Source organism: Acipenser ruthenus, chromosome 3 (assembly GCF_902713425.1).
Source record: "Acipenser ruthenus chromosome 3, fAciRut3.2 maternal haplotype, whole genome shotgun sequence".
NCBI lineage: Eukaryota > Metazoa > Chordata > Actinopteri > Acipenseriformes > Acipenseridae > Acipenser > Acipenser ruthenus.
Window position 1 is genome coordinate 29,841,341 of NC_081191.1, and position 12,587 is coordinate 29,853,927.

The 12,587-nt window shown below is 36.7% G+C and overlaps 1 protein-coding gene across 1 annotated transcript in view; it reads right to left on the reverse strand.

Moving 5' to 3' along the window:
• Positions 1-7,819: 7,819 nt before the first annotated feature.
• The window catches only part of cdkal1 (CDK5 regulatory subunit associated protein 1-like 1), a 433,346-nt gene continuing 428,578 nt past the window's right edge, over positions 7,820-12,587 (reverse strand). Inside the window, exon 15 of the mRNA XM_034058608.3 lies at positions 7,820-8,886. Coding sequence (XP_033914499.1) covers positions 8,719-8,886 — 168 coding nt within the window. The 3' untranslated portion in view covers positions 7,820-8,718. The remainder of the gene's footprint in view (positions 8,887-12,587) is intronic.

A 12,587-nucleotide genomic window follows, 5' to 3' on the forward strand; every position in this document is an offset into this window, starting at 1 on the left:
ACTAAAAGTTTGTGTATTACTTTCACAACATACTGTACAATACACACCATAAACATGGTTTCTAAAAGCTCTTTCTTGTTAAGACTGATTATTAGCTATTATGCTATAGCATGTTTAACGGGCTATGGGTTAAATATATATTTTTAATAGCACTGTATGAAATAAATACTGTAAGAGGTATGTCTTGTCTAGCGAATGTATTCATGCAGTAAATAGCTAATCATTTTATATCCACAAGTAGCAATTATTTGGCAATTTCAAAACAAACAGCTAGTTTATCAGAAATGTGGACATTTTCTTTCATGTCAAACCATGTAAAGACAATAAAAGGGGTGGGCCGTTGTAAAAACATGCCCCCGTTTTAACAGTACCGCCATTTCATTGTTAGCCTTTCTACCTTTATTTTTTGCATTAATATTCAACAGATTGGTAAAAAAAAAAAAAAAAAAAAAAAAAAAAAACACAATAAAAACACTTTACATTTTCTGTGAGAATATGTTTTCATTCTTAACACAGCAGGAGATCAACAGCTTGAAATCACTTTGACAGTCTGTGTTACTCTATTACGTACCACAGGGGATTTTAATTTCAACCTCTGAAATTGTAATTGCTTCTCCAGGAAAAGCCAAGAGGATTGTGTGTAATCGTCATGGTAAGACTCAGGACTGCCATCGCAGTGGTTTTTTAACTGCTGTTCAAGGATCAGCTCAGCTCTCCATAAGAGACGCCGAACTGGGGACTGACATTGAATTAATTAAAGCTGTCAAGAGATGGTTAGAAGAGCACTGGCAACCAAGTGACAAAATAAGATGAAATCTCTTCAGGGGTAGTTTTGTTATTTTCTTTTCCACCATAAGGCACGTTTATAAATAACTTTAATTGCTTTCTAAACTTGAGTCTCCGGCTTTGAGATCTGTCACTGCAGTCCTGAACACAGTGTAACATTATTTCTGAAGCAACATTTTGCTGTCACTAATTAGCTACCATCATATCAAAATCAAAACTCATCTGAGAGACTTCTGAACATCAATGGACTCAGTTGATCTTGAAACATATAGCTGGCAAGTCTTATCATATCGCAGTACTCTTCCAGAATAAGTTACATTACAGAATGCAGGGACATGTCTTTTAGTTGACAACTTTTACTGTCAACAGTTAGTCATCCAAAATGAGAAATCAGGATTAAATCAATACCAGTATTGAGTTCTGCATATTTTATAACAAACTCATTACTTACCCTTACTATCCCCTGCACTGTATGACTGTCTTCAATATCTTTCCAAACATTATTTTGTTATTTTATATGCATGCTCATACACATGGATAGGGTCAATAATCAATCTGGAATGCCATCAATATCTTGTTGGAGAACAAAGTAACCTGAAAAACAGATTATCACTTATTGTACTGTATCTCGTACCCAAGTAAAAGCCTCTCCTGGTATCCATGGTAATATTAAAAACAGACTGCAAGAATATTTACAGTAAAGATGACAATTCAGAACAGGCTCAAAGTAACGAGTATGTTCTAAACTCTACTGTTCATTTCAGCAATAAGGAATCCTAAAAGTCACTTATGGTAATTAACCCTGGGGCAAGGCAGGGCATGGCTGAGCTATTTCCCACTGATGAGCCCTTTGACTGTCCTTGGGACAGAGGTTGTGTGAGAAAAGTCGTTTTAAAAGATGACCATTACATGGAAAGTAGTCCATGTAATTACTGAGTAGCCCATGCAAAGTATGCTGTATTTAGGGGAAATAAAAATAGCTATTTATCCATCTATTCCATTTGGTAAATGACACCTTCCAATGTAAAAAGCCATCTGTGATGGCTTCTGATGGCTCCATCTTATAGTTGTTTTTTGCTTGAGACATTTTTAACATGGAATTCAATGTATTTGTTTGGCAAATATTCCATGTACTCCCACAGTCTGTAGTCTTGGATATAGGGAATAACTGAAGAAACTATTCCTGTGAAATGTTCTAATGAAGCTCTATTAGACTCTGGCATTACTACATCTTTACAAATTATTTAAATTAGCTAAAAGTAGAATGACATCTTATTCACTTTCTTTTTTAAAACCTAGCCTCAGGTAGTGGACAAAAAAATGGAAACAGCAATGTAAAGGGCACTTAATAGGGCGTTGGGCCACTATGGTATACCGCTCTGTGGAGTTCTCGGCAGATCGTTTTTGACGAAACTGGATGCTTGCGCCCCAGGTTGAAATTTGCAGTCAATTGATCTGCAGTTGCTCACCTGTTTTGCCTTGCACTTCGTATTAATGCACTGATATCATGATCCTGGAATATGCACTTCCGCCCACTGTTGCCCTTTGCTGATGATGTCTTTCCCTCGGAGTTCCATGCTGACAATCACCTTAGACACTGTTGCTTGTGAAACATCAGCAAGTTGAGCTGTCTTGGTCACTGAAGCTCCTGCCAAACGCACCCCAACAATCACCCCTCTTTCAAAGTCACTGAAGTCTCCTCTTGCAGCCATGCTAGCCATAATTATAGGCAACTAGGCCTGTCCAGAATTTTTATACGTGACCCTAAGCATGCTGGGATGTTATTTGCTTAATTAACGCATGAGCCACACCTGTGTGGAAGCCCTTGCTTTCAATATACTTGGTGTCCCTCATTTTTTGTCCACTACCTGTACATATCCCTAAAATACAGCTTAAAATTTTTTTTTAAATGTATATACATAAACATCTTAATGACTACAAAGCCACATATATCTAATACCCAAAACTAGAAATTTGCAATTACAATTTGTTCATTAAACTTGTTACTGATAGTTGAAAATTGGTAAACAAGAGTTGAACATATGCTTTATATATATATATATATATATATATATATATATATATATATATAAACAAAACTGTATCTGTGCTGTATCCTATTTAACAGTACAATTACATCAGAAAATGCATGCTTTTTAAACTGTTTTTATTTTCAAAACAAACAGGACCGCAATAATTGTGAAGTAGTTAAACACAATTACAATGCGCTTGATTGAATATTGTTGTGGTGTGACAGCCATCTCATGCCATCTTGGTTTCCTGACCTGTGTATCAAAAATAGATGGAAACATCTGATGAAACAACTCCTCAAGAGTGATGACCATAAAGAGCCTAAGATGAAGTCTTACTCACCCGTAAATAAATGTGGTTCCCCTGCTGGATCCTCAAGGCTTTCATCTTTTACTGTGACTGGATGATTCTTTGGCCCCTTACTGTCTTTAAATTCAAAGAAACTGCCCTGAGCCAATATGTCAATGGTACTGATCTAAGCATCCAGTTTCTGAATGGGTCCCATTGATGTACAGCAAGATCCTCTGTGATAGTCTTGGTAACGACATGGAATCAACCTTCATTGAGTCAGAAGACAATAGGTGGTGTTCCTAACCACCATATGTTAAAAGTTTCTACTTATTCTTTATTGTATTCAATTAGCACACAGACCGTACACTGCCCATATTTACAGTCATTAACCACTTAAGACTATATTTTAAATAACAGATATGTACATTTACAGGACAGATATCTTATCTAAAATTATGGAGTATTAAATTATTTTATAAATAAAAGACAGTGACCCAGCTCGACCTGAAACACTTAAGGAAGGAAAACTAAGGGTAAATGTAACTTTAGGTGTTTTATGCAACTGGCCACCGAACTTACATTTAATGACATCCATACAATCGAAAACCAACAATCATCTACACTTCTTTTTGCAGATAATACAATAGTTTAAGCTCACAATACTTTACCTATTTTTGTTGTTTTAAATAAACTCAATCTTTTGATTTAATCCAGCACAACAGGAAATTAACTTGCTTTTACTAGGCCATTGCTTTGCAAGACTTTGATCTATCCAGATCCTTAACTATTAAATTGACCATGCATAGGTTTGCAAAGGAATTAACTTGAAGATCCAATGTTGCCTACCCCTGCTCTAGAACATATGGAAGAGTATACATATCTGTATCTGTGGCTAGACACAGATTTGACCACTGTCATGTCATTAGGGTAGACAACAGTAATTCCTTTATTTGACTATGCAGATGAAATCTATTTGCATGTATGACAGTACCATCTTTATGTTCTACTGTATAAAATAGCTCTGTTCTTTTTTGTTTTAAATTCTGAAGCCTGATGTTTACTAGGCTAAATTCTTATGTGTTCTCTTTGCCAACAGAGAGAGATATTGGCCTACTTGCAAGAGGAGAATGATAGGTGTGTGTCAGAAGATGCAGTAAAAATATGCATCTTCTGACATGTAAATATACTAGTATAGAAGCAGCTCAGATTTATGGAACAAACTTTTTTGCTGTTGAATAGTTGCAATAGACCTTGTTTTTTGTTTGTGTATCTATTAATTTTTAAAGTATTTTCTCATTGTGCTCTACATAACCTTATTTGGCTTTCATAAAATCCTTACTTATTTGCTCTAGATGGAACCCTTAACCCATTCTCTAACAATACAGCAAAGTACATACTGGCAGCAAACCAATGCATCCAATAAAGGCAATCTGTTGAACCGTGGCTGTTGAAAAGCCAGACTGCTCAAAGCGAGTGAATGACTGCATGTGTTAGATGGTGTTGTTGCTATGATACATCAAGGCATATGGACTATGTGACTGGTTTAGTAATCATGCAGATGACAAATAAAAAATAAAACAGTATTCTACCATAAATCAACCAAAGTGTGAGTTATCCAAGGCAATATTCAAAAATACAAAAATAATGGTTTTAATGTTATTACACTGGATTCAATATGGATGACGGGGATTCACAATACAAACGATTTAAATAAAAGTCCAAAATTTAATTTAATTTTTACTAAATTGTTTCTTTTTGCAACAATGAATCCACGAAAGACCTTAAACAGACTGCATAAAGAATGCAAAAACGTTATCCATATTTTGTGTTCCCACTTGTGTCTTTTATATAATGATAGATTTTTACTATATTATTTAAACATCATATTCCTTAGTATATTATTTAAACTGGCAGTTCTCGCGCTTCGCTGTAACTTGGCGCAGAAAACTACTGTTCCTCTCGTTGAAAACATCTACATTTGAAATTATTTGGCAACATATGAATGTCAAAAAATTTGAAAAAATACAAATAAAGATTTTGTATACCTTTTGTTATTCATTTTGGTTCAGCTTCAATTCAGATAGTTTACACAATAGTTTTTATTTGTTGACATGATTTTGTACATAAACAAATATCGATACTTCCTAAATGGTAATAATATCCATGTGAACATGCTCATTTTGCACTGAAAAGATAGGAGAGGGTCAATAATTTTGTATCACTTATTTATATATGGCTGACAATAGATTATTATTATTATTGAATAATTTGCAAATTTGGGCAGTAAAATTCAACAAAGGGAGTTACTCTATTCTTTATCCAGCAAACTTGTTTCAGTATTTTTTTAACATACAAAATCAAGAGAAGCTTCACGCTAAATGAACGAAAAAGCGTGTCCACAACTTGACTGCAGGTGACCCTGACACTTCTTTAGAACACAAGCACTATTACAAAATAGTTCACAAAAAGCACCATTATCAAATACATGATTTAATGATAATTATTTTTACCTGGACTATTTTACTTTAATAAGTAATCGTTTAATTTTACTTGTGATAGATACCTGTCAGTGAGACGTATGAAACTCATGATTTTCTCCACATCTGGACGCAGCTGGACACATCCTGCAAGTGGGGATCACTAAGGGTCTTGTTGAGTTTCATCAAGCTAAAAAAAGTTTGTTCACAGATATATGTACTTCCAAAATGAGAGAGCATCCTCTGAGCGTGCTTTCATATTCCTGAGTATTTGTCCAAATCTACATATTTGTAGAAGTCTTGGAGAGGAACAGTGCTGTATTTTTCTTTTAAAACCGAGTCACACTGAAATTCAATTAGCTGCATTTGCAGTTCTTCTGGCGCATCGTCCATTTTGCTAGAAAATGGGTGTGACAATAATGGAAAATCATTTTCACTGGCATGAAAATCTGAAAACGATGTTGGAACTCCTGCAACAGGCCTCCGATGAATGCAGCATACTCACTTGCAGCGCTGCCTGTACTGGTATTAACTTCTTTCAGGCTTGAAAAGTGCACAAGATTGACAGCTCTTAGTTGGCATTCCAGTAGCTGCAGTTTCTGTCAAAGGCCTTAACGCTGTCGTATAGCTGATAAACAAGATGCCTTTTCCCTTAAGGAAATTTGTGATGTCGACCAAGAATGCAAGATCCAAAAGCCATGTTTCATCCAAAAATAGCTGTACATCTCCCCCTTTCTCTTCGACAAACTCTTATTTCTAGTCGGAGGTCAAAAGCTCTCTTCAGGACTTTCCCTTGACTTAACCACTGAATTTCCTGGTGATAAAGCACATCTCCATATTCTGCATCCACTTCCTCCAACATCGATCTGAACTGCCAGTGATTCAGTGCTTTTGATCTGATGAAATTCACCATTTTAATCACTGCTTGCAGCACTCCATTTAGCCCAAAGGATTTTGTACACAGCTGCTCCTGGTGCAAAATGCAGTGGTATTTCAGAACTTTCCCTCCGCTTTCTTCCACGTTTAGTAAGTCCACTCCTGCAGCCAACCATTGCTGGTGCGCTGTCTTTTCCCATGCTAGTCCATACTCATCTATTAACCCTGCAACGCATTCAAACAAATCAGCACCCTTTGTATGACCAGAAGGCTCTGCATGCTAGCCAATTCTTGTGTCGCTTCAAAATGTTCATTAATGCCCCTTAAGAAATCTGACACTGCACAGCTTTTGGTTATGTCAGTGCTCAAGTCAAGAGCCATAGAAAACACAGAAAAATCTTTAGCTTTTTTAGAGACCTGTTGAGAAATGTCCCAGGACATGTCTTCAATGGGACAAGTGATATAATTTAAATAACTCAAAACAATGTTTCACTTTTTTAAATACTAAACCCACTTTTTAAACATTTTTTGTCATACACTTTCAAAGCGAAAACTAAAAAAATTGTATTTTTGAACGTGCCTTATTCATAATGAATTTGTATACTACCCTTCTGTGGGCCAAATCAAGTATGGCTGTGGGCCACAGTTTGGGTGTCCCTGATCTAGTCTATGCCTGGAATTGTCAATTGCTTGACCAGAAGGGTACGTTAAGGGCGTTGAAACCTCCCTGACACACATATAGCGCAAAGGCCAATTGAAACAATCAACTGTAAAACTTTTTACATGAAAACCTTACCATAAGCATTTATGTGATAATGGTTTAGCTATTGTTGGTTTGAAAATAAAGTGTTTTATGATTATGTTGTTACAAACAAATATAATAAACAGCTCACCCCTGTTTAAATGAATTATTCAAATTAACAATAACAATAAAAAAAATCTTGACAGAATAAAAGCTACCTGAATTTGCTGTTAGAGAACAATTCCCCAGGTTTCCATGAATATAACTAAACAACATTTTGTTGAAAAATCTTAAGCAACAAGAGATAACATCTGTCATTCCTCAGGGTTTCTGGGCAGCAGAATAGCTGTCATCAAAAATGATGCATCCCACCACCCAGATATTGCGCTTCCACCAAACTGAACACATTGAAAACGTACAAACAGGCACATTTAGAAGAACACCCACCTACCCCCACAGACACAAAGGGAATAATTCACATACAAATAGGCAGTAAATATATACATACTGTTCCCATATTTGTGGAGACAAAACCACCATCATGGACAATACAATAAATGCCATTTTCACAAAAGAAATGTGCACATTGTAATAAATTATTACAAGTGGGGCCATAAAGATTTTCTTGGGTTTATTAAGACTTCTAAAGATAAAAGTTGAAAAAAGCAATTCAAACAATATATACTTGCACACAGTTGTACCTGTACAGTATGTTAAGTACAGCAAATAAAAACTTAAATCTGCCATTTAAAAGTGAATTAATAGTGATAAAAGTAAATACAATTCAATGGCATCTTTACAGTCAATTTGAAGGGCAATTAAATAACTATGACATTAAAAAACAAAATATACTAAAAAACAAGGTTGAAGTGGGCTATGGCATACACTTTTCCATAAATAAACCCCAAAAAACAAACAAAACCATACATTTATCTTCAAAACAGAGTTGTTGAAATTTTAATAGCATTAATATTCACTCACTAGGTGCTCCGATCTTTAAATCTCATTAATAAGTAGCACGCTCACCACCCCCTCTTACTTTTATTTCAAAAGAATAAAAAATCCATACTGTAAAGCCATACATATTTGCGAGCCTTTTATTATGCGTTTTTTGCATGAAAAAAAATGCAAACATTTTTTTGCACGAATCTCAAATTCCACTAACAATACACACTTTGTATATATTCCAACATTTCTGAAGCAAAATAGGTTTTATGGGTGTGATTCGGGAATATTATGGTCGCAAATATTTATAGCTTTACAGTATTTCAAGGCCAGGACTAGTTTCCAATCTACCATTTCTAGACATGTATCAGTCTCAATTCACACTGTGCTCAAAGGGTATTATATATTACCAAATTAAACCTAATCATACAAATCTGAACTATTTGAAAGTAGCCATTCACTCAGTTGTTTAAAAGCTGATCCAGTGTGTGTTACCACCCTGCTTCATGCCCAAGCGGCACTGTAAACAGCTACATCCTGTGAGAAGCCTTGTCCAGTGATGGTAGGGTTTCATCCGAGTTTCTCCATGGCATAGGCAACAATAACAGCTAGTAGAGCCAGACCCACAGAGATCACCTTGACAGTCACGCCATCCGGTCTCCATGACTGCTGCAGCAAGACAGCAGAACTTGAGGCTGCATTTCCATTTATGCCATTCTGATGTACTGCTGAAAATTCCTGTTCAGACAAAAATCAGTAAAAGGATAAGTTACATTATGAGTCACTGTGCACGTCAACTTGGATGGAGAATTTAATATGGATTTAAGTTGTTGTGTGTGTCTGTGTGAGTGACAGCCATGTGAGTGGAACTTAAGACAATTGGGGGGGAGGGGGAGGTTATAAACTCAATAGTGGTGTACTTCACAACCATGAATGCAACAATGATTAAAATAGCATAGAGATGGATAGAATTAGTTTTTAGTGCTGTGTGTACTTTATTATTTCCAAAAGAAATACAAAAAAAAAACAATTCCCCTTTGTACTGCTTTGAGATCTTATCAGACCATTAGAAAGAAACAGTTTAAAAAACCTCAGTAGACCTTTATAGACAGTAATGCAGAAATTTCCATTTAAAATTCAGAATGAATACAAAATGTATACATACGGTATGTGTAACACAAAGACCCGTCTCTTATAATGACCTTTCATTTATGACAGCTTTCAAGACTTTATGGCTTCCACTTCACGTCTCACTCATCTTTCTCCCAGTCGCTCTCTGTTTTCTTCTATAGCCATCCCTCAGTTATTTTATGCCTTTTATGTTGTTTCCTTGACATTCATTAGTTTGTTTCTAGTGTAACTGATATGGCTCAGATAGCTCTGTTAGTACTGGGTTCTTCCCATTCTTTTTTGTATATGTTAAGTCATCTGTTTCTAACATAACACTTGGTGTGGAGGAAAATTTTCTACAAGCGTTTCTTTGGAAGCAAAAGAGAAGGCATGGGCAAGTGATCCCCTGTAACCAAACCAAAAGAAGGGCCAATGCTGAAAATGGAAGATCCATCCTCCATAACCCCCCACCCACCCCCTCCACCAACTAGAAGAAAGGATCCTTAGAATAATTGGTCCCGTGTATACCGAAGGTACATTCAGAGAAAAATCTAACAAAATAGATAAATACATATTCATTTGCAGTCATAGACACCATTTTATTTTAATTATGAATACCAACATACAACAACATCTCACAGGCTAAAGTAAAGCTAAAAATAAGAAAAGTACTGTGATTTTCGCGCCTCCAGTGTGAAAAAAAGTGTGTAATATAATTTTGTAGAGTAAAGAGTCCAAACTTGTATTTTTCTAGTTACATTAGATATATGAGCCGCTGGTTCTAGTTCAATGGAGGCGCTCGCTGTGTAATACAATAACATGACAGTATCAACACAGAATACTTCATATCTTATTCCTCAGTAAAGTTTCAAATATCAATGATCATAATCACCGACAGTAACTTGTGTGCACGTCGAACTCCAACAACTTCATCCTATCCCATACATAACATGAACCACCTCTCACGGGAGGTGGGGCTAGATCTAGACATATACACGTAGCTTACTGTTAAAGGTACACATCCCCAAATACTAATGGATCCTTATGGTTCACTATGGAATATGCAGTATATAATAAGACATGGTAAGCAAGTAGGTAGGTAGGTAGCAATTGCTTTCATCAGTCTCTTTGTGTATCTCTCTAACTCCTCTCCCCCCTCTGTGAGCAGCTGATGTCCCCTTTATATATTCTTCAAATCAACAAATCATTCAATTAATCTGGAGCTGGCCACATATGCACGGGTTTAATAATCTGCATGGCCGACAGCCAAATTCAATACTCATTAGCTGACGGACACGCATTTTCATGAGCGTACTTAACCCTTTGGTCCGACATTAACATTTTTCCTTTCCGGTCTGATGTCGTACCCTGTCCAACATCATCAAAAAGGCGTCAATCACAGGTCCCAAGTTGTTTTTTTCTCTGGAAAATGCAGAGAAAAGCTTTCAATGGCTGAGAGAAGCCAGAAAAAAAAGAATGGAGGCGGAACTGCGCAATACACATAGTCCCTTCACCACAGACATAATCAACAAAGATAGCTGCTTCCGTATCCGGCGTTCAAAGAAAAGTGCGGACATTTGCCAAGTTTTTTGAGATGTTATAGTAATAAAATAATGACTTGGATAGCATTACTGAGGAGTTTGGTGATAAATCAAATGATCAAGAGATGATTTATCAGTATGCACGACTATGAAGAGATATGTGATAAATACAGCGAACAAGGGATGGGGCAGGGCTGAAGATGCAGTACTGAGAGTGTCATGTTGATATGCAGTGCCTTTTAAACCTGTTTTTACTGTGAATAAAATTACATTTAAAACGGCGCGTGTAAAATAAACAGCTCGTGTGAAAATAAATTAGACCTGACGCGCCTGACAGGCGCGGAATAAATGGACCACAAAGGGTTAAGCCAATAAAATAAAAAGAGGATGGGCTTGTCGCCCGTCATATCTTTACAAAACAATAACAATAATAATACAAAATATATACATATATATATATATATATATATATATATATATATATATATATATATATATATATATATATATATATATATATATACATATATACACACACACACACAGTGCCGTGAAAAAGTATTTGCCCCCTGTCTGATTTTCTGCATTTTTGCATATTTTTGACACAGAATGTTATCAGATCTTCAACCAAAACCTAATATTAGATAAAAGGGGCCCTGAGTGAACAAATAACACAAAAATTTGATACATATTTCATTTATTTATTAAAGAAGGTTATGCAACACCCAATGCCCCTGTGTGAAAAAGTAATCGCCCCCTTAGACTCAATAACTGGTTACGCCACCTTTAGCAGCAATAACTGCAACCAAATGCTTCCTGTAGTTATTGATTAGTCTCTCACAGCGCCGTGGAGGAATTTTGGCCCACTCCTCCATGCAGAACTGCTTCAACTCAGTGACATTTGTGGGTTTTTGAGCACGAACTGCTCGTTTCAGGTCCTGTGACAACATCTCAATGGGGTTTAGGTCTGGACTTTGACTAGGCCATTCCAAAACTTTACATTTCTTGTTTCTCAATCATTCTGATGTAGACTTGCTTGTGTGTTTCGGATCATTGTCTTGCTGCATGACCCAGCTGCGCTTTAGCTTCAGCTCACGGACAGATGGCCTGACATTCTCCTGTAGAATTCTCTGATACAGAGCAGAATGCATGGTTCCTTCAATGCTGGCAAGGCGTCCAGGTCCTGATGGAGCAAAGCATCCCCAAACCATGACACTACCACCACCATGCTTGACCGTTGGTATGAGGTTCTTACTGTGGAATGCAGTGTTTGGTTTTCGCCAGACATAACGGGGCCCATGTCGGCCAAAAAGTTCCACTTTTGACCTATCTGTCCATAGAACATTGTTCCAGAACTCTTGAGGATCATCCAGGTGCTTTTTGGCAAACTTGAGACGAGCATTCATGTTTTTCTTAGTGAGCAATGGTTTCCGCCTTGCTCTTGGGGAGATTTTGGCAGGACGGCCACTCCTGGGAAGATTCACTACTGTCCCAAACTTTCTCCATTTGGACAATATGGCTCTGACTGTGGTTCGGTGGAGCCCCAGAGCCTTAGAAATGGCTTTGTAACCGTTTCCAAACTGGCATCAACAACTTTTTTTCTGGAGGTCTTCAGGAATTTCTTTTGTTCGTGGCATGATGTGCCTCTAGAACCTGTGTGCTGACAACTTCACTCTGATGGTAAGGGCCAAAGTTAGTCAGATTTATATTAGGCAGGGCCGGGTGTACCCCATCACAACATTATTTTCTCATTTTTTGTTTTTTGCATGGTTTGTTCATATCTTGCAA